Below are 27,821 nucleotides of genomic sequence, written 5' to 3'. Positions count from 1 at the left end.
AATTCTAAAACAAACAAAAAACATGATATTATTATGCAAATGTGTTATGCAAAGGTCCTTTATCTTTTATTAATTAAAGTGTTATCAATACAATAGTATGTACTTTAATTGGTTTGAATGGAGTGATTTCATAAGCACTTCAAGACAAAACGTTTTTGCTAAATATAAATCCTTTTTAGGTTGAGAGGCAGACTGTCTTATAAGATGAAAAAAAGAGTTGCCTATATGTCTACGCTTTTGAAAAATGATGCTTGCTTTCTTGTCAAAAAATGTATATCTACCCACGCTTTTTGATACACTTCTCATTCTCATTATTATTATTATTATTATTATTATTATATATATTTTTTTAAGAACTTTTTTCTTTTATCTGAGTGATTTCTATGAGTCGAATTTAAACATGTTTTTATTAATCTTTTTATGTTATAAGAATGCATAAGATTGTCAAAAATGAAAATTAGTTCTTAAACATTTTGTTCTTCAGATTTTGCATGGATAGATATGGAAGTTATATCTTAGATTTTTATCAAGTATTTAGTAAAATTTGGAAACAAAATGAACAGCATGTTGTCCAGGACTATTGAGTTGGATATATTTATTTGATATGTAATGAAAAATATCCCCAAACAAAAAAATTTAAATCTTATTCTAAAATGATGGTCCACTTATTTTTAAATGGCAATGACTGCTTAATAATGACACAAAGATTTTGATATTTTTTGTTTGTTTGAGGCCATTTTTCATCATGTATTTCTTTTAAATTGAATTTCTTAGATCGTGTTCATTAAAAACATTTAAGTCATGCAGCCTTGAAAAAACATGCCTGTGCTCGTTAAAGACAATTACGCTATAAATAATCTAACATAAATTATTACTTATGCAAAATACTGTCTTTGTGCAAAGTTTGACCTTTTAAAATGCTTAGGCTACCAACTTTACAACCATAATATTGTCGGTGTATACTGATATTTATAATCACGTGTTGTTAAAACAAGTCCAAGTTGCTATAAATAAGGCATTCCATGAACAAGGTTTGGTTTTCTGACTTCTTTTCATAAATTTTGTTTGCCATCAGATTACCCCCCCCCCAAAAAAAAACAACCATTACTATCAAAATCATCCTCTTCATTTTACTTTCTTTCTTTTTTTTTTTTCAAAGCAAACTAATGAAAAAAATATCAGTTGCATCCTTATGTAGGTGAATAATCAAAACTAATATTAAAGACAAAAAAAAAGTATTTTCCATAATGTCTGTGATTAGTCTTTTGACTAAAAAAAGTTATAAGTAAAATGAAGAGTACAAATTTGATGTTAACAATTCTGAGATTTTCATTTTGTTATTTTAATCTAGGGAGAAATAAAAATTCATTGAAAAAGCTCTTTGAAAACATTTTGAATTTATTATAAAGAAAAAGTGTATATTTCAAAAATGAGTAAAAACAGTTGCATACTTACAACAAATTTGGAATGTGTGTGTGTGTGTGTGTGTGTGTTTATAGAGAAAAATATGCTTATTCAATTATATTTCAGCCTTTATTTATACCAATTTTTTTTTTTATGAAGTTCAATATATGTTAAATATAACTACAGAGTATAAACAAATAAATGACAAAAAGTATATTCTAACTTCGAAGATGTTGTTCATCTTACCATTTATTTCAGCATGCTAAAATATTCAGTTCTTGAAAGGATCTGTTTCGTAGCACAGAAACAATTAATGTCAATTTTTGAATATTTTATGCCATCTTTGATTTTTATATCTATAAAAATCAAAGATGGCATAAATTTCCTAAAACACGATTGCAACTACTCTTCGGATTTATGTAATCATGCCCAAATTTTTAGAATGTTCTTTTAAAGTGAATGAATTATTCTTCTGTTGAGTCAAGGCATAAAATATTCAATAGTTGACATTATAATTATATAATTATTTCTTCACTATGAAACAGGTGCTGTCAAGAATTGAACATTTTAACATGCTGAAATAAATAAATGGTAAGATGAACAATATCTTGGAATTTGGAACATAGACATTTTGTCATGTGTGTGTTCCAAATATAAATAAAAACACAAATTTCTATTAATAGTTCAATAGTACTGGACTAGAACTATAAATACTTTAAGTTTGCCATATATGTAGTATTTTTCTTAGGCCATTATCAGTGCTCGTGTATATATCAACAAAACAAATTTTTATATATATAATATATATAAAAATTTGTTTTGTTGATATATAAATTTTGGGTCACCCTGTGTGTGTATATATATATATATATATATATATATATATATATATATATACACACAGGGTGACCCCCCCAAAAAAAACAGGACATTCAATTGTTTTTCTGAGCATTTTACAGTCAACGGAGAAAAAAAGGCCAAAGACCCTAGTGTTTTGATGTGATGTTTTGAATATAATAAACTAGTTATGACTAAAGTTTCATTTCATTCGGACAAAACACTAAGAAACAGGGCCTAATTAGAGTTGGGGCCCTTTTTCTTTTTTTTTCTTTTTTTCTCGGGTCACCCTGTGTATATATATATATATATATATATATATATATATATATATAATGTGTGTGTGTGTATATAAGCTAGGCATTCATGTTCTCTTAAGACGGCTAAGAAATTTTGGTCTATTTCGTTGGCAAGGAAAAGTTTCCAATTGATCTATTTGTTTTTGAGTACTTTCAGCTATTTTATTAATCATTATCAAAAAATATCTCAATTTTCATTAAACTACATATAATATAACAAGCACCCCTTGTATTGGTTAGAATGGTGGATGTACTCCTGCTGCCAAACTTAATACCATTTTTATTATTTTTTTTAACTTTTGATAAATTTGGAGCTATAAATAAAATAAAAAGGTTCTCTGCTGTTTTTAGGTGTACAATATCTAATACCTAATTATTATCATTAGATTCTTTGTAAAAAATATCTTTATTAAAGAAATATCTTATCACATTGTAATATAATTTATAAGTAAACTGTTTCACAATTACAAAATAAAAATCATATCAAAAGAGAGTAAGTCTGAAACTTGCTTTGTGTGTTTTGTTTTGTTTTTTTATGTTAAGGTACGCACCACACACACATCAGTACACACTTATACAATTAGTCTATAATAAGAAAGTTACAACAGAATAAAGTATCAAATGTTACTTTTAATAAGTCTTTCATGGTGGTCACTGTTTTAAGATGTTAACTGTAAAAAATGTAATTCATGAATTTTAAGTTTGATATCAGTAGTTAATCCCTTAAATAAGACAATGATTGAGTCACACATTTGACATAGTTCAATAATAACTGAGTGTTGTGCAAGAGAATGACTTGCTTCCTTAGAAATAAAAAGAAGTGCTAATACATTAAATATTATACATCTATATAAAAAAGTAAAGTTATTGTTTTTCTCTTTTTTTTCATTGATTGGTATTGCTTTCTATTCAAAAAGAATTTTCCTTCTTGCCTTCAGATGTACTGTTATCTATTTTCAGCAGGAAACCTTTTTCATAGTGTGCATATGTTCGTAACACTGTCCTTAATATTTCGCTTTTGCTATTCTACATTCTCCTCCGAAACACAAGACACTCCCATTACCTACACTTATTTTTGATTGCCTATTCCGAAAAAGTTTTATGTTTTCGATTAGCAGATTTGAGTTCAGCAAACACAATGGACTCGGGAGTCAGTAAGACAATTGTTCATTACACTGACATTTTTTTATTATAGTTTTCAAACCCATATGATTTATGCATGAAAAATTATTCCAGGTTAATGCTGGTTACATTTAACTTTATTTTTATTTATACATTTTACTTTATTTTTATTTATACATTTTACTTTATTTTTATTTATACATTTTACTTTATTTTTTATTTATATATTTTATTTTATTTTTTATTGATATATTTTACTTTATTTTTATTTATATATTTTACTTTATTTTTTATTTATATATTTTATTTTATTTTTTATTTATATATTTTACTTTATTTTTTATTGATATATTTTACTTTATTTTTATTTATATATTTTACTTTATTTTTATTTATACATTTTACTTTATTTTTATTTATACATTTTACTTTATTTTTTATTTATACGTTTTACTTTATTTTTTATTTATACGTTTTACTTTATTTTTATTTATACATTTTACTTTATTTTTATTTATATATTTTACTTTATTTTTATTTATACATTTTACTTTATTTTTTATTTATACATTTTACTTTATTTTTATTTATATATTTTACTTTATTTTTTATTTATACATTTTACTTTATTTTTTATTTATACGTTTTACTTTATTTTTATTTATACATTTTACTTTATTGTTTATTTATACGTTTTACTTTATTTTTATTGATATATTTTACTTTATTTTTTATTTATACGTTTTACTTTATTTTTATTGATATATTTTACTTTATTTTTTATTTATACGTTTTACTTTATTTTTTCTTCTTAAAGTATCTGTTCTCATGAACTTGCACATACCAAAGTGAAACCGACCAATTTCATTCATTCATTCAGAATCTATAGGTTTCACATTCTCTTAGTATATCAGAATAACAGATTAGCATTCATTAATTTCTTTCTTTCTTTTATATAAATTTAAAAATGTTAAAAAAAAATAAAAAAAAAATAACTATACCAGGCAATGCCGGTGGTTGCATTTGTTGGATCTTGCTCCTCATCACCAGATTTTGGCGAAATGAATAAATATAGCCGAGCAAATCAAAGATGAGAAACCGTTTTTATTAATCAATTGTAAATTTTGAAGCAAAGCAGAAGAAACTGAGATGAACACTTGTGCTTCATTTGCACAATTCTCTATTGCTTGTTAATTCTCTGCAATGCCAATGTCAGCTTTGATGCAACTTGTAGACAGGGAGGTTTGGGAGGGGGTAGATGATGCTAAACATGGATCTATGAATTCCAGACTTTAACAAATGTCTGCAATACACTTTGGCATTTTATCATGCCAAAAAACAACAGAACCTAAATTTTCAATTTAAAAGTCTTACCAGTTCCACATACAGTGTCTATATATATATATATACATATCGCCTGTTCAGACGAAATTAAGAATATTTTCTTTTACTCGAGACTAGTTAATTTGAATGAACAAATGCTCTACTTTACCAAATAAGCTTTACTGCTAGCACAAAAGTATTAGGAAATCTAAATATCAATTCTATATCAATTTATATATATATATATGGTATGGACAGTTATTGTTCACATGAACGACCTATGATGACATCCTTTTGTTCTTTTGACATTTATAATGTAATAAAGGATTTTCCCATTGTCTTCCACCTGTTTCAGTGGCTGGCGTTATCTGTTTGTAATATGCATCCAATGTTCATGGAAAAGAAAAATCCACAGACTTTTTAGTAGCATACTGAGCCCAAATGGTTTTGACAGTTCGTCTAGCTTATATACAGTTAATAGCTACATAAATGACCCAACACTTCATTTAATAAGTTATGGGTTTTACGAATAAACAAGTTTTAGGGAACATTTTCTTCATCAACATAGTCTCGTTCGAGGGTGATACACTTATTCTAAGGCTTCTTTAACAATTTGATGCTTTTTTGTGGAGTGATCCATCTTTATCCTCAAAATAGATTCCAGTTTCTGATGTAGCCTCTTCATTGGAGGCAAATTTGTTTCCTGGAGCATTCCTTTGATGACTGTAAAAAGCCAGTGGTCATCGAGGGAGGGACAACATCTAAAGAATAGGGTGGAAGCAGAAGCAATTCACTATGCAATTAACATAGTTTTCCCATCATTGTAATCAACTCATGAGATAGTGCATTGTCTTGGTGAAAGAACATTTTATTTGGATTGTTTTGGGAGATGATTTCTACTTTCAAATGCACCAATGATCTCTATATATAAAACTCTGTATATGTGATGTTTTAGTGTTTCCTTTAAAAAGAAAAGAAAATAATTGTAGGTTAGAAAATCTACATAAAATCTAAAAGAGTATTTACTGGAGAATATGATGGAAGTATTTCTGAATCTCTAAGTGCACCCATAAAATGGGTTATGTTTGTGTGTGTGTGTGTGTGTGTTTTTTTTTGTTTTTGTTTTTTTTTACATAGGCGTACGCACTTATCAAGGCCAAGAGGCCACTCGAGGATAAGGGTTAAAGAGTGTACAGTAGAAATTGGACAATATTAGTAACCGTTAGTAATGGAGATTGGGTAAATTTGTTAACTTTATATGGAACGGTTCATCAAAAACTTGTTTACGTTAGACTTGTCTGCATAATCTCCTTACAACTTTAAATATATTCTATTGCTATGAAATTTAAATTATATGTATAAAATTTTTGGAAAGGACAATGAAGGTGGTCCAGAGTGTCTACATTACCCTCCATATGCCAAATATCTGTGTAGCCACAGCTCTAAGTGATTCATGAGTACAAAATCTTTAAACTTCAAATATGTTTTTCATCAAATTTAAGCTATACGTATACGACATTAATTCAGAGCGTTTTCCAACATTTCAGTTTCTATTATGGGTGAAGCGGGAGGTGGGGGGGGATGCAGTAAAAGAAATATATTTTAATTCATGCAGATTTTGTGTTCATTATTACAGAGCTAATTCTCTATGGAATGTCATATACATATATAATAGTGATTTCAAAAGTAAAAAAAAAAAATGACTTGGGTGCCATCAACTAGAATTGAAATCAAAACAGTTAGTGCTCCATCCACGTTCCTTACTGTTTCAGCTATTGACAGATAAGAAAGACTTAAAATTAAACCACTTCTAGCTAGTAATAGAAATATGTTGGCTATTTGAAATGAAGATTTTCCATTTCAACTTGCCAACATATATCTCTACGCATTATTCATCCATCCAAACAAAGATTTTACTTGTTATAAACCATTCTTGGTATATGATTACTATTTCTTAATTTCATTGTTATGTGACTTGTAGTTTAATAGTTTATCATTTTTACACACATACACACTGTTTTATTTATGTAGATTTTTCCATATTTTGATTCCTTGATCGAGCAGCTAAACAATCCAGCATCTTCAATTATATGTCTGTGATTTGTCATTTCTTTTGCATTTTAATACGTTGACTTTTTCTTACCTTGTATAGCATGTCTTTTATTTTTAAAATGTGTTGCTACAACATGATTGTTACTTGTGCTTATTTACGTAGATGGCCAAGATTGCTTTACAATATAGTTAACGTATATTGCAAGAGATCATATTTTTGTCTGTTTATTGATTATCTATAAGCTCCAAAACTACTTGCAGAATTGCACAAAATTTGTCATGAAGCATCTTTTAGGTGAGGATAATTTTAATGTTCACTTATAGTCTTACTTGAGAGAGCTTAATCAAGTTTGACATGAAACATCCTTGGTGCATAATAAATTAGTAATCTAATAATAGTTATCTTGTTAGATTCTCAAAGTTTGTTGTCGATAGCAATTAACTCATTTGTTTCTGACTAGCCAATTTTTTTATGTATTTTGTTGCTTCAGTTTCTTTCAAATAATACTTAGTCCACTTCAGAATTTTATATGATTACTCACCTTCTCACATCTTCGTCCGCTTATATTCTTGATAAAAAATAAATATCTCTTTCACAGCTTTACATATGTTTAAAAGAAGGCTTAAATTATTAATTTTTTAATACTACTTCTATATCGTCCATTTTGATTAATACCTATTTTTTTAAAACCATTTGGAATCTTGACTTTAGGAAACACCATAAACAACCTTTTACGTTAAGTCTTAATTTTTTTGGATGCAGTCAGTTGCTTTTTTATTTCATGATTTGAATTAAGTTTTGCTCTTCTTTTATTTTCTTTCAAAAATTATAGAATCACAACCTGAATATTGACACATATATATATATATATATATATATATATATATATATATATATATATGTTTTTTTTTTTATTAATAATTAAATATAAATTGAAAAAGCGGGGGTTGTTAATTTATTTCCAAGTCACTATTGGCGGTGGGGGGGGGTAATGTTGTCTGCTTAGTCTTATTTATGTGACTTTTACATTAAACCTATTTTGCCTGAATGGTGATAAAATTTAAAAAAATAAAATGGTGATAATAATTATATATTTCATTTGCTTTTACTAAAATAATATATATTTCATTTGCTTTTATTAAAATAAAATGGTGATAGCAATTATATATTTCATTTGCTTTTACTAAAATTTTCACTTTTTGATATTTGATTTTCACATTGTGCTACAGATGCTATCAATGCAATTTATGCAGTATCAAGTCAAAAAAGAACAAACAAGATACAAGCGCTATATTTGCTTTTCTTCAAAGCATAAACATTTACTTGTACCTATTTAGTCAACAATAGCTCAGTTCACTATCTATTGCATTTCACTCAGAAATCAAGGGGCTCACATTCCTGGAGCTAACACTTGATCTCTATATGAAATACATAGATATTCGAATATTTCATTAAAATTCAAACACTGAGGTGATAAAGAAGTTGAGAACATAATTTTCTCTTCTCTAATTGACCAGTTAAAAACAGTTTGGATTGGTAATTGTTTTTTATTTATTTTTTTTTAAGTTACATTGTAGTGAATAAATATCTTTGCAGCAAATAGAATAAAATTATTAAATTTATTTTTTTGTGTGTGAGTGTAACTATGAATTTTCATATGTTATTCAAATTTTTTAAAATTTTCTTAGCAGTTTGTTCAAGCTGAGGATGGGGTATCTTACTGAATGGTAAACATTCACCTGCTAACTCAGATATTCTGAGAGATCTTTTTAAGATTCTGACTGTCCTTTTAAGTGCGATTGTTTGAATTTCTCTTACACTTGGTTCACCGAGTATATTTGCCAAGTAGTTCTTGAAATTCTTTTTCATGAGTCCAATTGCTCCTGTAATTACTGGAATGACAGATCTTCCTGAGATTTCGGTACATAAAAACCTTTGTATTTCATGATCGTTATCTTTTCCCTCTCAGCTTTGTTTAACACAGCATCATTGAGGACACTAATTTCTGCCAAGGCTGTTTCCTCCTCCTCCTTCTTGTCCTATATCACTGTCAGGTTTTATGGCCCCATTTTCTAGGTATATAAATGTAGAGATTGCATAGTGGATGATGTATAACTTATTTCTGACCATTCTTTCTGGTATACATTCCCAGGACTTGTTGCTGCATTTGATATTCAACCTTTTGCAGATTGTATAGTGGAGATATTTACAAATTATGTCGAGTCATATAGTAGCCATCCTCCAGCAGAAACTTAGTTGAATGTTAGGTGCCTCACACTCTCTACTTCTGTGTGGCAGAACCTGCACTTGCTGTTATTGATCTTGGGCAGCTATTATAATCCTCTCCTGGTCATAGTGGAGCAATCCTTTTTAGCCAGTCTATAGAACCTTTCTTGTCTATATAGTCCTGGATGAATTCACCCAGAAAATGGCATGATGTTGGTTGGTCTATTCTTCCAGTTTTTTGCAATGGAAGGTCTTGGTGCATTTTTGGCAACTCTTTTGGGCTATTTCCATAGCAGATTTATTTTCTAATTCTGTCTCATTTGTAAAACAGTCTTGTCCAAAATATTTGACTAGTTTCAAAATGGAAATTGTTCTACTTATATTACCCATTTTAATATTTTTAAAATATATTTTGCTGACTAATCGGCAGTTTATTTTTGTACTCTATAATTTTTTTTTATTAAATAAGCCTATTATTTAACTCTTCTGCTGTATCTGCATATAGTGGCAATATTAAATGAATGCCATATTTTATTTTTCATCTTCATTTTTTCTTTGATTCATACAAAGAAGTTGTGAACCAATCTCAGTCTCAAACTAAACCTAATTCTATATTTGACAATTCATCTGACATTTTCTTTACACAGGAATTTTGATTCCGAATGCCAAAACTATTTAGCATGCGGACAACTGATAAGACTTCCATGCTAAGCCAAGATATTTGTAGATACTCATGTCAGCTTTTACAGGATTTTGTCTTGCTCAAATATGTGCAACCATCTTCATTTATTTTTCATTTTATTTTAAATACTTTTTTATTATTTATTATGCCACGAAACTTATAATTTTATTGAATTATAAGTCATAGGAATTATAGTAATTTTTTTATGTCATAGTCTAATATATTTAATCTGTGAGCATTCATAAAAATTGGACTTTTTATAATTATGGATGACCCAAATTCGATTCCTCATGAACTCTATCCTAGTCTAATAATATTAAACTAGGAGTGACAATGGGAGTATAGTTGTAGAATATAAAAATATATGCAAGATAGAAAAACTAAAAGGAATGTTGATGTAACAAAGAGAAAAACATTTAAAAAAGGAGCAAGTGCAAAAGATTAGGATATCAAGAGAAAGTATACATTTTTGCCAGTTTTTTTTTTTTACTAATGTATTTTTAAACATTCAGGAGAGCTAGAGAAGTATGTAACATTAGTTGTTATTACAGCCTTCCATAACTAAAAAAATGTATGTTTGATTTTCATAAATGTTTCTAAGAGTATTGTTTCAATTTCTTGAGTACTGTTTTATTTTCTGTCTACATAACCCTTGTAATATGCTACAGATTATTGTAACTATTGACTACGAGCAAAGCTCAAAATTACTCTCCCTCGACACTAGCGCACAAGTACATGTATTTGGTGACCTTAGTGTCCACCACAAAAACTGGCTTGGATTCTTTACTTACACAGATGCAGCAGGCAGCACAACTTATAGCTTCTCTATATCTCACTCCCTATCACAAATTGTTACATTTCCAACCTGTTTCTCTGACCAGGAAGAACAACACGCATCACTTCTAGATATGTTTTTGACCACAGTTCCCGATGATTGTATAACGAATGCCGACAGCCCACTTGGGAATGCTGATCATGCAATGGTTGAAATCGCCCTAAACTCTAGAGCCAAAACTAAAGAGCCAGTGCTCAAAACAATGTGATATTATAAAAAGGCTGACTGGGAAGCTATCAGAGATCTTATCAGAGATGCCTCATGGGGAAATACTTTTTCTCTTCCTGCTGAAGAGTGCGCAAACGAGACCACTGAATGGTTCAAAACTGCAATCAAAGCGCATGTTCCCATGCGGAAATTTTATAGCAAGCCCCACTCTCCCCAGTGGTTTACTTGGACTTGCACAACTGCCATTACTCAAAGGCAGTATGCATACCGCAGATTTAACCGACCAGTCCAGTTCAAACAGACCGAAGTACATAGAAGCTAGAAGTAACGTTCAGAAAGAAATATCGACAGCTAAGAGAGAATTTACGGAAACCCTAAAAAATGCATCGAAGCACAAAAACTAGGAACTCGTGACTTCTGGAAAATCTACAACAGTGTAGTAAATAATGGGCAATTAACAATTTTCCCATTAACCAAAAATCACGAGGTTGTTTGCTCAGCAACTGAGAAGGCTAACATGCTTGCCAGTCAGTTTGCCTCAAAATCCACGCTGGACCCTTCCAACCACCCCCTACATGAATTTCCTATGCGAACAGACGCCATGCTAGACGATCTGAAAATCACCCCTGCTCAGGTGCATGCTATCATAAAAAACCTTGACACTTCAAAAGCATGTGGACCCGATCTCATTCCAGCTGTGCTATTAAAAAAGTGCTCAGCCGAAGTAGCTCCAGTTCTCTCCAAACTCTACAACAAATGCCTTAATGAATCTTGCTTTCCGGGCTGTTGGAAAACTGCTTCTGTGGTATCAGTATTCAAAAATTCTAGCTAAAGAACTGACCCATTAAATTATTGCCCCATTAGCCTCTTCCCACTTTTTGCCAAAATATTTGAGACCTTAATTAACCATGCTCTAGTCCATCACCTTACAGATGCTAAACTTCTGACCGACCAACAATATGGATTTAGACAAGCCCGTTCCACATCCTAACTGTGATCTCTGAACGTATATACCTTTCACTGGACAAAGTGAGGGAGGGCAGAGCGGTAGCTCTAGATATATCTAAGACTTTTGACAGGGTATGGCATGAGGATCTCCTTAGGAAAATTAGATCATACAGTATCACTGGTAGAATACTTAACATAATTAAATCCTTCTTAGATAAGAGAAAAATCCTAGTTGTCCTTGATGGTCGTACATCTAAACAATATGATATAAATACGGGAGTAACTCAAGGGTCTATCCTTGGACCTCTATTGTTCCTAATATTCATTAATGACCTCCCTGACAAAATTGTCTGTGAGATGTGTATATATGCTGAGGACACCATGCTCTATAACAGACACAACATGAAAACAAATGAACACATATCTAAAGACATGGTAGAAACACTAGAGGAAGACCTCTAATCTGTAGTAGAATGGGGACAAAAATGGATGGTCACATTTAATGCTGCTAAGACTAAACTTGTTTCCTTCAATAATTACAAGAAACCCTCTCTACCACTAATAGAAATGGCCAACGACTCTCTATCTGAGAGTACATCTTTCAAACTGCTTGGCCTAACGTTCACAGAAAACATGAGTTGGAACAATTACATTGAAGGCATTGTCAAGGCCACTGCAAGGAAGGTGGGCTCTCTCTACCGTGCTAGAAAACTACTAACACCTGAAAGTATCCTGTACAAGGACACCATTCGCCCATGTATGGAGTATTGCTGTCATATTTGGGCTGGTGCATCTGCTACTAGTCTCTCGCTCCTTGACAAGGTTCAAAAGAGTCGCAAATCTGATAGGCCCTGAACTGGCATCTAAGCTTCAGCCTCTGTCCCATCGACGAAACGTTGCATCCCTCTGCCTATTCTACAAGTATTTTAATGGTGAATGCTCTGACGAACTGCAAGCACTTGTGCCCCCACGACGTGTACATCCTCGACAAACCGACATGCTGCTAAATCCCACCCCCACACAGTAGAAATCCCTAGATGTAAAAGATCTTTCTACTCCAGTAGTTTCTTCCTCAGAACCGCTAAACTTTGGAATTCCAATCCAGGTCCCTGCTTCCCAACTCTACTGGCATGCAGAAGTTCAAGTGCAACGTGAACCAACATCTTGCTGCCTAAATCCCTACATAGTACCCCAGTAGTTGTTGTCCCTGATAGTAACCCCCTACACCAGAGTGGCAATGTGCCTTGTTTGGGGAGAAAATGTAAAAAAAAAAAGAAAATGTATATGTCTACAATAACTTTGCCATAAAACAAGCAAAAATGCCTGAATGTTTAAGCGTTTCATTTTCCTACTTAATTTTCTTTTTCTTTTTTTGAATCTTGGAAATTTTTAAAATCAAAAAGTGAAGATAAAACAAATGAGGGGTTTTATATAATTTATTTTAAAATGATAATTTAATTTGTGAAAGTGATTCAATTCTTTTTTTCAGAGAAAAATATTTGAAATTTTTCATTTGTTTTACGTTCACACTCTAATTTCCCAAATGAAATAATTTTCAAAGTTATAGAAATCCCAAAGAAAATGAAACCTGCTTATAGAGCAGTGGGATTTTTTGTTTTGTTTTTTTGTTTGTTTTTAGGTGGAGGTGGGGGGAATCTAATGAATTGCTGCTTATCAATTATCAAAGCTAAAAGATACTTAGAGGTGAGGTTTAATGAGATGTATCTATCAGTATTAATGATAAAGAATATGATTATTGGGATGAACAGTTTATTTGTGGGGTTGGATAATAAGGACATTAGATTTGAACATAACCATGTGATAGTCTGCAGTGAAGTAGTTCCATGGAAATGTGTTCCACAAATGGGAAGTTTTTAGAAAGAAATTCTGTTCATGGAAATTCCACTAGGCACACACATGAAGAAATTAGTTTTTTTCCCCCCAGTTTTGTTAAAAAGATGTGTTCTTGCTGTGAATGTCTTACAAGGAAGAATCGGGGAGTGGAGCATTTTTCATGGAAATAATGATAAAGTAGAGAAAGCAATGGTTTTTATTCCTCTAAAAAAAAAAAAAAAATGAAAATATACATTCGCCATTTTTGTTTCTAAGTTTACATCCAGCTATTGTACAGGAAAGCATAAAAATCTACATGTTTTCAATTGTATTTCATTTGGGTTTTTTTCATCACTTTTCCTATCATTTACTCGTTATGTTATCCACTTTTCCTACCACCATCTAAGGTGAAGTGTGTACAATGCTAAGCAAGATAATGTACTATCTAGATAGATTAGAGCCTTCCATAACTAAAACTGTTCAATTTTCAGAAATTCTTGAAAGTTACTTAATTTGGTTGTTTGATCATGAAAAAAAAACTTGAATACAGCTACAAATATAAGCCAAGAAGGTAATACTTATATCGTTGGAATGTTGTTGAGGACTTTTTTAATCCAGATTAATTTCTATGTCATTTATTAAAGATGATGTCATCTTGATTTGGTATATATTTGCATGTCTCTGATCTTCTGCATACTTGACACACGCATGCACGCACATTACATTGTTCAGCATACATGTATTGAGATACACAACTCTATGACATTTATTTATACACATACACAATGCAGAGACCTATTTATGCACTAATACTGTTGGGAAAGGTCAATTATTGTTTACAAAAATATATTTCGATAATCACATTGATACACTAGTTCCCCTTACATCATTGAAGTAAAGCGAACTTGATCAGTGACCATTTGGGAATACCAGTTGTTGTATGTGGGTGGATAACGACACATTCACAAGGATCTTTCTGCAAAACTAATGACGATAAGACTTGCATACTGACTCTAAGGTCAATCTTCTCAATGGCTATAAAAACGTTGAATGCATCTGTAGAAGGTTACTACTACTGAAGTTGAATAGTGTATATATAATACCCATGTATGGTTTGTGGAAGAGAATAGGGACCGAAGAGCGTCTGACATATGTGATCAGAAACTTGTCCCCCTTGTTTTGGAGTTGAAACTTATGGTACCAATGTTTTTCAGATCTTCTGTAACACAAATAAATAAATATATGAAATGATTAAAATAGAAACTTGCATTCATTTAATTGTATGCAATGAATCAATTACAATTCTTGGCCTTCGGGGCAAGATCAAAGTGTAGTATCTGTTCTTCAGATGCTGCACTTCTATTTCTTGTTCTCTTTCGGTGGAGGAGAAATCCTTCACGACTGAGACAATTTTTATTTTTGTACCTTTTCTCCACGTTAAAAAACGACCCTGGTGTCTAACTCTGTCCCGTGGGGAGGCATAGTAAATAGGTACAATAGATGTCGTTTTTGCATTAAGTTATGTAAAAGGCCGTAAAATATACAAATATCTTCATCCAACTATTTACTTATAAGATATAGTTTTTCAAACTATAGATTGCCAAGTTCTGATGATTTGCAACGAACAGTCTTCCAAGAGCTATATACATATATATATATATATATATATATATATATGTGTGTGTTTATGAAAAATTCCCCAAATCGTTAATTTAAAAAAAATTTTATTGACATCAATGTATTTTTGTATTGAATTAGAATTTGAGAACAAAAACGGTTGAAAGTAACATCCATTTTTAGTTACGTATATCTGAAAATGTTCTTGCAATAATTCCCCCCCCCATGATTTGAACAACTTCCATGTGAAATGCTTCCTTCAAGTTGTACTATATACGAGGCTTGACATTTTCTCACAAAAAAATCCTGTTAGTGAGATGAAAATGAACTTAATCACTCATTAACAAAATGAGGTTGTTATTTGCCTTAATTATTTTCATATGACATGCTTTGATTAAACCACTGTGCATAGTCCTTTTGCCTTAATCGTTACCCAATTAATTTGTAGATGGTGGAAATGCAGGTCGTAATGCAAAATATGCTTTGCAGAACGATGTTTTAGGTCAAGTTCAAAACTATTTAAACTTTGCAAAAATACTTGTGTTAGCACATTTAGCATTTTATGGATAAGTACCGTTTTTAGTTGTACTTAGTACAAGTAATAAATCACTGTGTGTCAATCGCAAACACCCATTTTCATGCATTTACCATGTAAGGTTGTCACAATATTTGAATTTTTACTTTGCTGCAATACTAGTAGTCAAGGAATAATAAGGATAAGAATGGACTTGAGAAAGAGGGAAAAATAAAGACTTGGTTAGAGATAGTTTTTTTTTTTTTTTTTTTTTTGGAAGTCAATTTCTACAAACTGTCCAACACATACCAACATGTAAAATAAACGTTAAACCGAATATGATAACGTAAAAAAATACTCTTTTTACAATATTTAATCTCACAAAAAAGTCCTATAATCACACCAATGGAATTGCATGCCATAGAGCTTTAAACCTGACAGAAAGCAAAGGAGAAAAGAAAGAGTAATAAGGAATTAAAAATAAAAAAAGAAAGGAAAGGCCCCGAGAAGGGGAGGGGGGGTCTGAAATGAAATTGACAGTGAAATAGAAGAGTAGGAAGTAACTATTGTTAACATATCAGCTGCTAAGTTAAAAATCTGGTCAAGGAGAACGGGGAGATCAAGGGACTATGTGAGTCTCCAGAATATAAAAGTACAAAACAAAGAACATTTTAACATATACAACTTTGTTATCACATATCTAAATGATGTCTATTATATTTTAAAAGTTGTATACACTGTATCTACGTGTCTATACTTTTAACAACCCTATTAGCTAAATTTAATGACTTCTGAATGTTTAATAAAACACCCAATTCACAACTCAAAATGATGGTGTGTATCTATTTACTATTAACACATAACATCTATGTCATATGTCATGTTGAAACTCCGGTTTTTATTGGATGACTAAAATTATAGTTTCTCTCATATCCTTGGGAAAATAGGAGTCCCAGCTGCAAGTGTAATAATAGGGTAAATTTAGGCCTTGCTAGGACAAAAAGTTTTAAAAACTTGAAGAAATAATCCTAATCGATCTCCATTTAACCCAATATTTCTTCTGGTCATCTTGGATTTTTCCCTGCCACTGGGCATATGCATTGTTAGGTCAGGGAAAGTGCGATTGTTTATTGTATAAGCTTCACTATAAGAAGCTCCTCATCATACAAGCAACCTTATAGCATGTACCCCATTATTTCTAGAAGCAGAAAGGAGCTAATCTAATATGTCTTCCATATGGCATTGTAGTGGGCTTTCTTATCGTTTCTGTCTTTCGTTTTAAATAGACTAAGCTATCTATAAAGCATTTTCTGTGTATGTTTCATTGTTTGAAAGCAGGCAATACCTTTGCTTACCATGAACAGAACATTGTAGATCTGCTTGAAAGGCAGCATAAGATTTGCATTTTCTTATCTGATGATAAATGGAATGTTGTCTACATTAATAATGAATTTGACTAATTTAATGGCAATCAACAAGGCAGTGGATAATAAACATCAAACATGGTGAATTATTTGGTCACAATTCTCTAAGGTCACTCATTGGTGACTATGACAACTTGGGCATGCCAAAGAGAAGTGCTGAGATCATTTTTGAATGAACAATCTCTTTTACTTCAGCTGCAAATTCCTTGTTTGTCTTACAACTCATGAAGTTTCTTGGGTTGGTTGATATTTAATATTCATTTAAATTTAACCTTTCACTTAGAAGTGTTTTTGAATACACACATATTCAATTCAGTTGATTTATAGCATTTTGCATTGTCAACTTACCCCCTCCCTTTATTGACCCAATTAAAACAGTTGAGTTTAAAATTGATAGGATTTTCACATATTGTCCTTATTTATGTACTAATAATGTTGGAAGGTATGAATCCTCCCCTAAGCTATGGGTAAAATAGCAATTTGTGTTCAGTTGTTTTAAGTAGACAGTCTTGGCATCAAATAACCCTTTCAGGGTTTATTTGCCATAAAATAGATGAATCACTTTACATATTGACTCTCAACAACAAAAATTCTTTCATCCTCCTTCCCTCTTTCTTTTTCATTTTTTTTTTTTTTGTCATTGCGTTTTATTCGCTGATGTTTTTAGCAATTTTCCTTTAATTTTTTCAGCGGCTGCTTGCAAATGATGACGAAAAAAGCACCATCATCATGGAAGAAATCCGATTTCTGGTATCCTTTGCTGTTTTGTGTGCCACAATATTTCGCCAGCTTCCACAATATAGCCGTTAGATATTAATAAAACCTGGCTATTATTTTTTCAATTATTATTCTTTATTAAATACTTTAGAATTCAATCTATTTAAGTTTGATTAGTAAGGCATTTCTTTACTTCCAAGCTGCGTTAAAAGAAAAAAAAATTTCCAGAAAGTTATTCAAATTAAAAAGATTAAACCATTTTGTGCACCTCGAAAAATTATTTTATACTAAAATTTTAGAATAAAAGTTTTAAGAATTTTGACTTGTTAGATGATGTATAGTGATATTATTTACACGATTGCAACTGTTTTTCTCATTTTAGTTTCTGTCATGTTTACAAATTTACAGCCATTCTACTCTTTGGTCTTCTTCAGGTAACTTTAGGTCATAGTCGGTAACCATCTTAGAATTTGTATTGAAACCACTTGGATAGACTTGTTACATGCCTTTTAGATATCCATATTTAAAGCTAATGTTTTTTAAAGTTCTTCACTGGAAATTGAACTCACAATCTACAGATAGAATTTGCTAGAATATCTGTTAAAGTTAAAACCTTTATCCACTTGGCTATGTATAGGTGGATATCTTATCGGATACCTACTTAAGTGAATGAACACCTTGGTTAAGAGATATTAGTTAATAAATTCTACGAGAAGGTTGTGAGTTCAATCATCAGTAAAGGAATGTGAAAAATATAAGATAATGAGTATGGAATATGGTGTAGAATAAAAAATATACCCAAAGTTTAGAATTCCCAGATGGCTACTGAGTCAGTAAACAAAAGTCACCTGAAGAAAGCAGGAGAGTAGAGCAACCGAAACATGTAAATAATAATAAAAGAATGAAAAAAAAAAAAAAAAAAAAATTAAAAATTAGTGACAAGGTTTAAAAGAAGTGGAATATTTGAGGAGGGAAAAATTCTAATTTGAAATGTTTGCAGACGATCTTGAAACGAACCTGTTCTTTTTATGCTGCAGCACGTTCAATTCATGTAGCTAGGGTGCACCTACATGTTTATCTGCATGGGTTGGGGGTTGCAGATTAGGATGCTCTTGTCAAGCGATGATCCCCATAAAGCTTTGTCTCCCTGCATTTATTACCAAATAAAGAACATTTTAAGTAATCTGCCATGAATGTGTAGACATAATATTTTAAGCTTAAAAAAAAACAACTGCTAATCGGTCTGTATTATTCGCACCTCTCGTTTTGGATCTGTCCTTGCATACAATGATGTCAAATAGGTAGAAATCTAATGGTAGACAAAACAATGTTTTACACACAGAAAAAAATGCATTGCTTTTACTTCATTTAACCATGTTGATGCAATTTTTTTTTTTTTTTTTTTTTTCCTAAAATCACTTGGCAATGTATATTTTCATAAAGATGGATATGGATTGATAAAAACAATTTGGATTGAATGGGTAAAAACCTAATTGTGTAGAATTTCATTGATTATGATAGAGGTTGTGTTCAAAAATTATCATTTTTATTTTTTCTTCAGTTTGGACTAATTTCCCAATGATGTAAGTCTAAACCATACCAGAATTTCTGATTCATTTTCATTTTTTTATTTATTTATTTATTATTTATTTTTATTTTTTATATTTTTTTTACTTTTTTCTAAATGGTAAAAGTTTAAACCATACCTGGATTTTTGAAGAAATTTAATTTTAATTTTTTTATTACTTTATTTTTTTCAAAAATATATATTCAACCTCATCTTTGACTATTTTCTAAATTGATGTAAATTTGAAGGATATTAAGCCAAACTATTATAACTTGATGACTGACTACAGTTTGGGCATCCATTTATTGTATAGTTAACTCTCTTTGAAATTTGTTAAAAAAAAAATAAGATACTGAATTTGCATGTTCATTATTTGGATTACTATTCTCACCTTCGTTTTGTTGACGGTCTTAGGGTGGTTAAAGATTCAATCCTTAGTACAGATAATAGCTAATGATAACATAAAATTAACACTTTTATCAGAATAATCTGCCCTTATGGATTAAATAGGTTCAATGAGAAATTTTGTACAGGTTCTGGATTTAACATTAATTTCAAATAAAAAGATTTCCAGCGTCAAGAAATACGTTTGAAGAAGATCAGAGGTTTTATCATCTTAAAGATTGTGAAAACAAGATGAGAATAGTAGTTCAAATAATCCAAATTATCAATCCTCATCTCAAAATTCCATAACATAACGTACTGAACACTAGAATTTCTGACACTTTCTCTAAACTCCAAATTCAATAATAAGAAGAATAAGCAGTGTCTTTGTTCTTCTGTTAGAATTAAATGTGGGCAATCAGCTGAAAAACCCCAACTAATTCCTGATTTTTTTTTTTATCAAGAAGGGGGTAACATCTTGTAGATAACAGAGGATGCTGAGGAATCAATTTCAATTAAGTTAATAGTTAAGACAGACATTAAGAATCACTTGAAAAGATGGTGATTAATTTCATTAGTCTTTTTTTTTTTTTTTTTGCTATTTTTTTATTTTTTTAGTAAAGCCAGAGAGGCAAAAACATAACATTTCTGCTAAAACTTCTATTTTACTCTCTCTCCACTCTCCCGTTTTCACCCTAACACCCCCTTTCCCCTCTATACACACACACACACACACACACACACACAACTACTTTTTATGATTCCTTGAGGAATTAGTCCATATAAGAGAAGTAACTCCTTGATTTAAAAATAAACTTTCTTTTACTTTTGGCTGTAAAACCGACCCCACCTGAATCAGTTTAGGATCAAAGAATAAAGATAATTTTCTAAATTTTAGATATTATTCATCCGAGGCAACACTGATCAAGAAAATACCAGTTTTGTGGGTTTGTTTTGTATTTTTTTAGTTTTAGTCAAGCATATACAAACGTACACACAGACAACTGCTCTTTATATAATAGATAAGATCTTCTTCTTGTCTTTGTCTTTTAGAATGCTTGAATCTAAGATGTAAGGTTGAAGGGTTTTTTTTTTTTTTTTCAGAATCCATGTGAAAATTCACTAGAAATATTTCTTTAGTATCAAATGATCGATCAATGATAAAAGAATCCATGAAAGATTATTTAAGATGAATGCATTTTTAGTCGCGTGCAAGTGACTCTATAAGTCACTCCATCGGTCTGTCCGTAACACTTCTGTGCTTGGCCTTTTTGATTAAGATTAAAGGTCTGTTGTTAATAGATACTGTTCTTAGCTTTTTAAGCTTTTCTTTACCTTTTGGACAACATCAAAGTGCAGCATCTGTTCTTACTACATGCTGTACTTATGTTTGTAACTTTGTGATATAAAGTGGGGGATCACTTTTCATTATTAATTTAATGTAAAATGATCACCCACTTTACAACCAGTCAGTCTCAAAGCCATTCAAGTCATTCTCCAGATCATTAAAGTTGTTTTTGAAGGATTCCAGTTATTTTTTAAGCATTCAAGTAATTCTTAAGGTCATTCAAGTCATTCACTTTTTATTTATTTAAGTCATTTCAGCCCATTTTTCGGTCATTTTAGTTTATCTTTAAGAATTTCATGTCAATCCTACATTCACACATTCAACGAGAGCACGCGACTAATGGATATCGGCCTTGTTTATATTCTAATCTGTTTTGATGTTCGTTATATATTTTATACTAATAACTTTAGCAATCAGATTTTTTTGGATGAGTCTCCTTTAACTTGTTTGCTGGTAGTATTTATAATGTATTTGAAACACATGGCACAATGGATAAAGGTGTTGAATACAATCAGTTCTGAGTGACAGTCTTCTGGAGGTTGAAGATTCGATCCTCACTACAATCAATACTTAGAATAAAATAAAGATCACTTAACATTTTTTACCCTGCCATTGCTGATGGAAGAAGAACAATCTACTTCCATGTATTAAAGAAGGGGTTAAGTTTAAAATTCTATATAAATTCCCATTCCAAAAGATACATCTGAAGAAGGTCAGAAGTTACATCAGCCTAAACTTTCTGAGAATAACATCCAAAATTAAAATAGTGTTTTTTTGGTTTTTTTTATACAATGGAGTCACCACTTACCAAATGCCCGGAGGCCACTAAACGTTAAGGGTTAATGAGTGCATGGTGGTCACCAAGACAACAGCGTAGTGATCATTAGTAGTGGAAACTGGGTCAAATTAGATTATTTAAGTGGACGACTCAATAAGAGCTTGTTTCCATTGGATTTGAAGCCAATCATGTTGTAGTTAGCTGGAAAGCAGGCCAATGGAACAGAGTTACACAGGTGAGCAGTTCTAGAAAAGAAACTTTGTTCATGGAATTTGGGTTTAGTTTTAGACATATAGAGAGTGGGGGAAATTGATGTAGCTAGACAAGTGTGTTTTTGTGAAAGTTTAGCAGTGAAGGGACCATAGATTGAAGCTCGGCCATGAACGTAATAATAGTGGAGACAGGCTTGCAACCACTCTTCTGTGAGAAACAGGTTCTAGGAGGATAAAAAGGGCATCATCTACTAGGTTTTGAACGCTGATAAGGCAAAATAGAGTGTTCCGAGCAGCTCCTGCTCCAATATATCAACAGTACTCCATTTTAGGACGTATCTGGCAGAAGAGGATTGCATCAGGAATTAGATACTTTCTGGAATGGTAGAATGACATAACTATTTGTACAGCGACCTTGGGAACAGATTTGATGTAAGTCTTGCATTTCAAGTCAGGAGTGAAGGTCAGACCCAGAAGCTAGTCAAAGCAAGGTACTTCTTTGAGACGAGAACTATTTATATCAGTTGGCACCAAGTGGGGATCAGAGCGTTTAAAATTAACCAGTTACTTTTTTCCCCCATTTTGATCAAAATGATATGAATTATCAATCCTCATCTTAAAAAGAAAAAAATTCCAAAACATTTCCTTAGTAAATAGCATAATGAAGCTAAGAAGTGACTCAAAATATATTAATAACCAACGCAATATGGGTGTCTCCATATTTTTTTTTTATTCAAACAAAATTTGCTTTTTAACAATGTTTCAGTTTTCGGATTACTTCGGATGTCTTCGAGTATATTTTGCTTGTTAACAAAATATTGAATTTACAGAACCGTTAAAAATATCCCCATCCTCTTTAAAATCAAAACTCTATAAATATAATGTGTAGTATATATAAATTATTACTAGTGGAAAATTTCTCATATTGCAGTTGGATCTTTTAAAATTTCATAGGTTAAAAATTTAACAAAAAATTTTATTATTGCATTTTCACTCAAGATAAGGTACAGTGCCACTTTGATGTAGAGTACTACTATTTGGGACCTAATTGCAGGAATACTTTATCAGGAGTTGAGCAGTAAGATGTCTGTTTACATTACACTTGAATTTCTGCATATCAGTGCAGTCAGGGAAGCAGGAACTCAGAAAGGAATTCCAAAGTCTAGCAGTTCTGGGGAAGAAACTCTTAGAGTAGAAGGCTTACTGGCATTTGGTAATATTTGTTACCAGTTTGATCACATCAAACATCTCTTCAATGCGATCACATCAAACATCTCTTCAATTCGATCACATCAAACATCTCTTCAATTCGATCGCATCAAACATCTCTTCAATTCGATCGCATCAAACATCTCTTCAATTCGATCGCATCAAACATCTCTTCAATTCGATCGCATCAAACATCTCTTCAATTCGATCGCATCAAACATCTCTCCAATGCGATCGCATCAAACATCTCTCCAATGCGATCGCATCAAACATCTCTCCAATGCGATCGCATCAAACATCTCTCCAATGCGATCGCATCAAACATCTCTCCAATGCGATCGCATCAAACATCTCTCCAATGCGATCGCATCAAACATCTCTCCAATGCGATCGCATCAAACATCTCTCCAATGCGATCGCATCAAACATCTCTCCAAAAATCTTTTATAGAGACTTTTTTCTTTTATTCCCATTATTTGATTTGTCTTTGTTGAAAAAAACAACAACTTTCCTGGGGTTTGTTTGTTGGGTGTTATGTCAATGTTCTTTATGATTTATTCATACAACTATGGAATCAGTTAAGTTAAAATCTGATCGAATTTGTTGTAATACGATTCATAAAAGTATGAATACTCCTCTCCAGTTAATATCACTTTGGTTTTAATGGATTGTTTACAACCATTATGTTTCAAAATCAACATGTACATAGAGCATAATTGTCAAAACAAGAAAATATTAGTTAATGGTGAATTTTATGAATTTTCTTGAACTTGAAGATTTAATCCTCACCAAAGCAGATAATAACAAAGAACAACATAAATTAACACTTGTACCCAGTAATGGCTGACAGAATGAGAACAATCTACCACATGGATGAAATAAAATTTAGTTAAAAAATTTTATACCTATTCTAGAGTTGAAGAATAATTTCCAAATTCAAAAAGATGCTACTGAAGAACGGGCTGGAGGTTGCTACTACAATAAGTTCCTCATTTCAAACATCTTAAATAATTGGGTACTTGTGCATTTATGTTACCGTGCTGAAATAATAATATTAAGAAATGCATTCTTAACATAGGGAGGATGTTTCGTAACTATTTTGTACTTTCACCTAACAATTTAATAAACAAAAATATTATAAAAATTGAATGTAACTTGAAAATAATATTTAAAAAATAGCTCAGTGGCATAGATGCACAAGCACCGATTAACCGACTTGTATATTAATAAACATACTGAATAAAATTTTCAATTTAAAAGGGGGGGGGCAGTTTGTTGTGTCAGTTTAATCTAAAATTATATAACTAAAATTTTGTTTCTCCTTGCTAAGCAAAATAAACTTTAAAACATTATCTATATGCCTATAATTTTTTTTGTTTTGTTTTGATATTCATATTAAAACCCCTTTTTTCTATTTATTTAAAAAGAAAATACAACTTTGTTATATATGAGTTGTGGAATTGCATTCATCTGCAAAAGACCTAGCTAATTTGCATATTCTTTTAAACGTTCATTTTAATTACTTCTCAATAAATTTTTTCGGGTTTCTTATGGGCTGATCATCTTTAGTTAACTATTACGTGTAATTATATTCATGCAGATATTCTACATGATTTATACTTGCGTAATATTTGCGTAGAAAGGTTATAGTAAGCACAAACCTCTTTCTTTTTTTTTTTCGTGTTAGAAGCGTTGACTGAATTTGAATTTTATTTTATACGCATTTCATTTTAAAACTCTTTCTATATATATTTGTGTGTGTTTATATATTTGTTTAAAAAGTTTTGTCTACTAAACTCCTGTCAGTTTTTGGTCTACAGACATGAAACTTAATATATAAGGTATTCGAACCCATGCAAAACTATATATATTTGGGTTTTAGCTGGGGAAAATCAGTGCAAAAGTGTGAAAATTAAAAAAGAATGGAATTTGCCAGGTGAAGGTCGAACAATAGCATTATGAATATACATACGTAACGTAATAGCAGTTGCTTCATGTTTTAATTTTTAGCCTTGCAAAAAACATGTCCTCAGCTCAGACATTAATGTCAAAGGAAAAAGTAAATCATAAGCTAAACGTTTTGGTTTCAATTCTAGGTGGTGGTGCACAAGTCATTTTTTTTTTTTTTTTTAATTTTTTTTTTTAACTTTTTAAATCATTACTATATATTGGGTCCAATATAATCTATATATTAATACAATAGCGTATGTGTTATTTTCTATGTCATGCTTACATCCGGGTCGTTTAATTGTTATGTAATTTCATTTCTTGTCATAAATCATTTTACCAAGAATCTTTTATAAGTTTTGGTTTCGATTTCAATTATGGTTGAAGGAACTCAAGTTATATATATATATATATATATATATATATATATTTTTTTTTTTTTTCATAAGTTTTTATTTCGGTTTTGATGCAAGCTAATGCACCCAAGTCATATGCATATATTTTTTTATTTTGGAAATTGCAACTTTATAATATATAAAAATTGATAGAATATTAACTATATAATAATATATATGAAATTTGCAAGAATTAAAATATCATATTTAAGCATACTTTATGACTGGGCTTTGCTGGGTGTTCGTACTAGATAAATACTTTTTCAGTTTTAACAAAAAAAACTACAATAATATCAGAGTGTCTCCATCTGCACTGAACATCCACAGAATGTCAACATCAATACATTACATATGAATGAATCCCAACATCAATATATTACATATGAATGAATTCCCTGTAGAATTTCCACATGTCCCGCTAGTATAATGATAAATACGAAATCTGCTTAAATTAAAATATCATATTTAAGCGTATTTTATGACCGGGCAATGCCAGGCGGCCTGTTGTAATGAAAAATGTTATTTATGTATTCTAGTTATATAAGTACTGTTGGTTTTCTGTCTCCAAAACTGAAATCTAATAAAACCATAAAAGTATTCAGATGAAAGTACAAATCCATGAATAGCTTTAAAGCTATGCATGGATTTAACACATGCATGCATACACGAACCATAGTCGCTATTTTTTTTTTTTTTTTTTTTCAAGATAGATGAATGAAATGGATAATCTATGTAGTACTTAAACTTTGAGAATCATGTTTACCTTGTCACTGGATAAGAAAATGGGGAGTTGAGCAGCAAGATATAACATTTAAACTTCTGCTGTTTAGTATAGTCTGGAAATAAGGAAGGACTTCAAAAGTCTAAAAAAGAAAAGTGTTGAATAACTTACGTCCTCCCCAGAGTGATGTCAGACAAAAGTCTGATTTACCTCTGCACTCCATGTTTAAAAAGGAAGTGTCCTCTATAGTATCAGATCTGACCGAATGGTTAATTGTAGGCATAGACCAATTCATACCATCTAAAAAATTCCAACAAAAACCTAACAGCCAGCCATGGTTCTCCCCAGAATGTGCTGCTGCTATCGCGCACAGAAATCACTTTTTCCATAGCTACCAACGTAATAGATGCACTGAGACTAAAGCTGCTTTCAGGACTGCCAGCAACCACTGTAAAAGAGTAATAAAAAATGCAAGAGAGCTATATGCCCAGTCTGTTAAATCCAAGGTAGCTGATCAGCGGCTTGATTCCCACCAATTTGGCAAATAACAAATAGGATCCTGAACAGAAGTGTGCGTTCTATTCCAACCATTATCAATGGACCAGAGGTCATCTCGTCAACATCAGACAAGGCCAAACTATTTGCAAAAAACTTTGCAGCTAATTCTACCCTATGCGACGAAGGCCATTAACTCCCCATATTTCCTCCTATAACACAGAACAAGCTAGGTAACATACAAATATCCGTGCATGAGGTCGCCAAGCTAATCAAGAACCTAGATTCCAGTAAAGCAACTGGCCCTGATGGCATCCCAATTATAGTGTTAAAAAAGCTTCAACCAGAACTTGCTCCCATACTTACGAAACTGTTTAAGCGCTGCCTTAAGGAGAAGTGCTTTCCGACTCCCTGGAAGACCTCATCAGTTTGCCCTGTATTTAAGAATTCAGGTGATAAGTCATCTCCCTCTCAGTACAGACCAACAAGTCTCCTGTGTGTTATGAGTAAGTTGCTGGAATCCATATTAAATAGAGAAATAGTCAACCACCTAAGCAGAAACAACCTTAGTGACACACAATATGGTTTCTGCTCTGCAAGATCTACCACAGATGTGCTGACGGTTATATCTCACAGGATTAGTTAATCTCTTGACAAAGGCTTCCTTTCTAGGGCAATTGCTCTTGACATACGAAAAGCCCTCGACAAGGTATGGCATAAGGGTCTACTTCACAAGATTTCCATCTACGGTATAATTGGAAAT

The 27,821-nt window shown here is 31.3% G+C and overlaps 1 protein-coding gene across 4 annotated transcripts in view; it reads left to right on the top strand.

Annotated features, from left to right (window-relative positions):
- The window catches only part of LOC145288846 (cyclin-G-associated kinase-like), a 295,142-nt gene that overhangs the window by 116,386 nt on the left and 150,935 nt on the right, over nt 1-27,821 (top strand). For 2 of the 4 annotated variants that reach the window (XM_080136362.1, XM_080136361.1), the window contains exon 3: nt 17,976-18,035. The exons of the other annotated variants lie outside the window; for them this stretch is intronic. In XM_080136362.1, coding sequence (XP_079992488.1) covers nt 17,976-18,035 — 60 coding nt within the window. The remainder of the gene's footprint in view (nt 1-17,975; nt 18,036-27,821) is intronic. 4 annotated transcript variants of the gene reach the window in all.

The sequence above is a fragment of the Euprymna scolopes genome, chromosome 2 (genome assembly GCF_053919585.1).
Source record: "Euprymna scolopes isolate OS-2025 chromosome 2, ASM5391958v1, whole genome shotgun sequence".
Taxonomy (NCBI): domain Eukaryota; kingdom Metazoa; phylum Mollusca; class Cephalopoda; order Sepiida; family Sepiolidae; genus Euprymna; species Euprymna scolopes.
The sequence above is the reverse complement of the archived record's forward strand: the minus strand, read 5'-3'. Positions and strand labels throughout refer to the sequence as shown.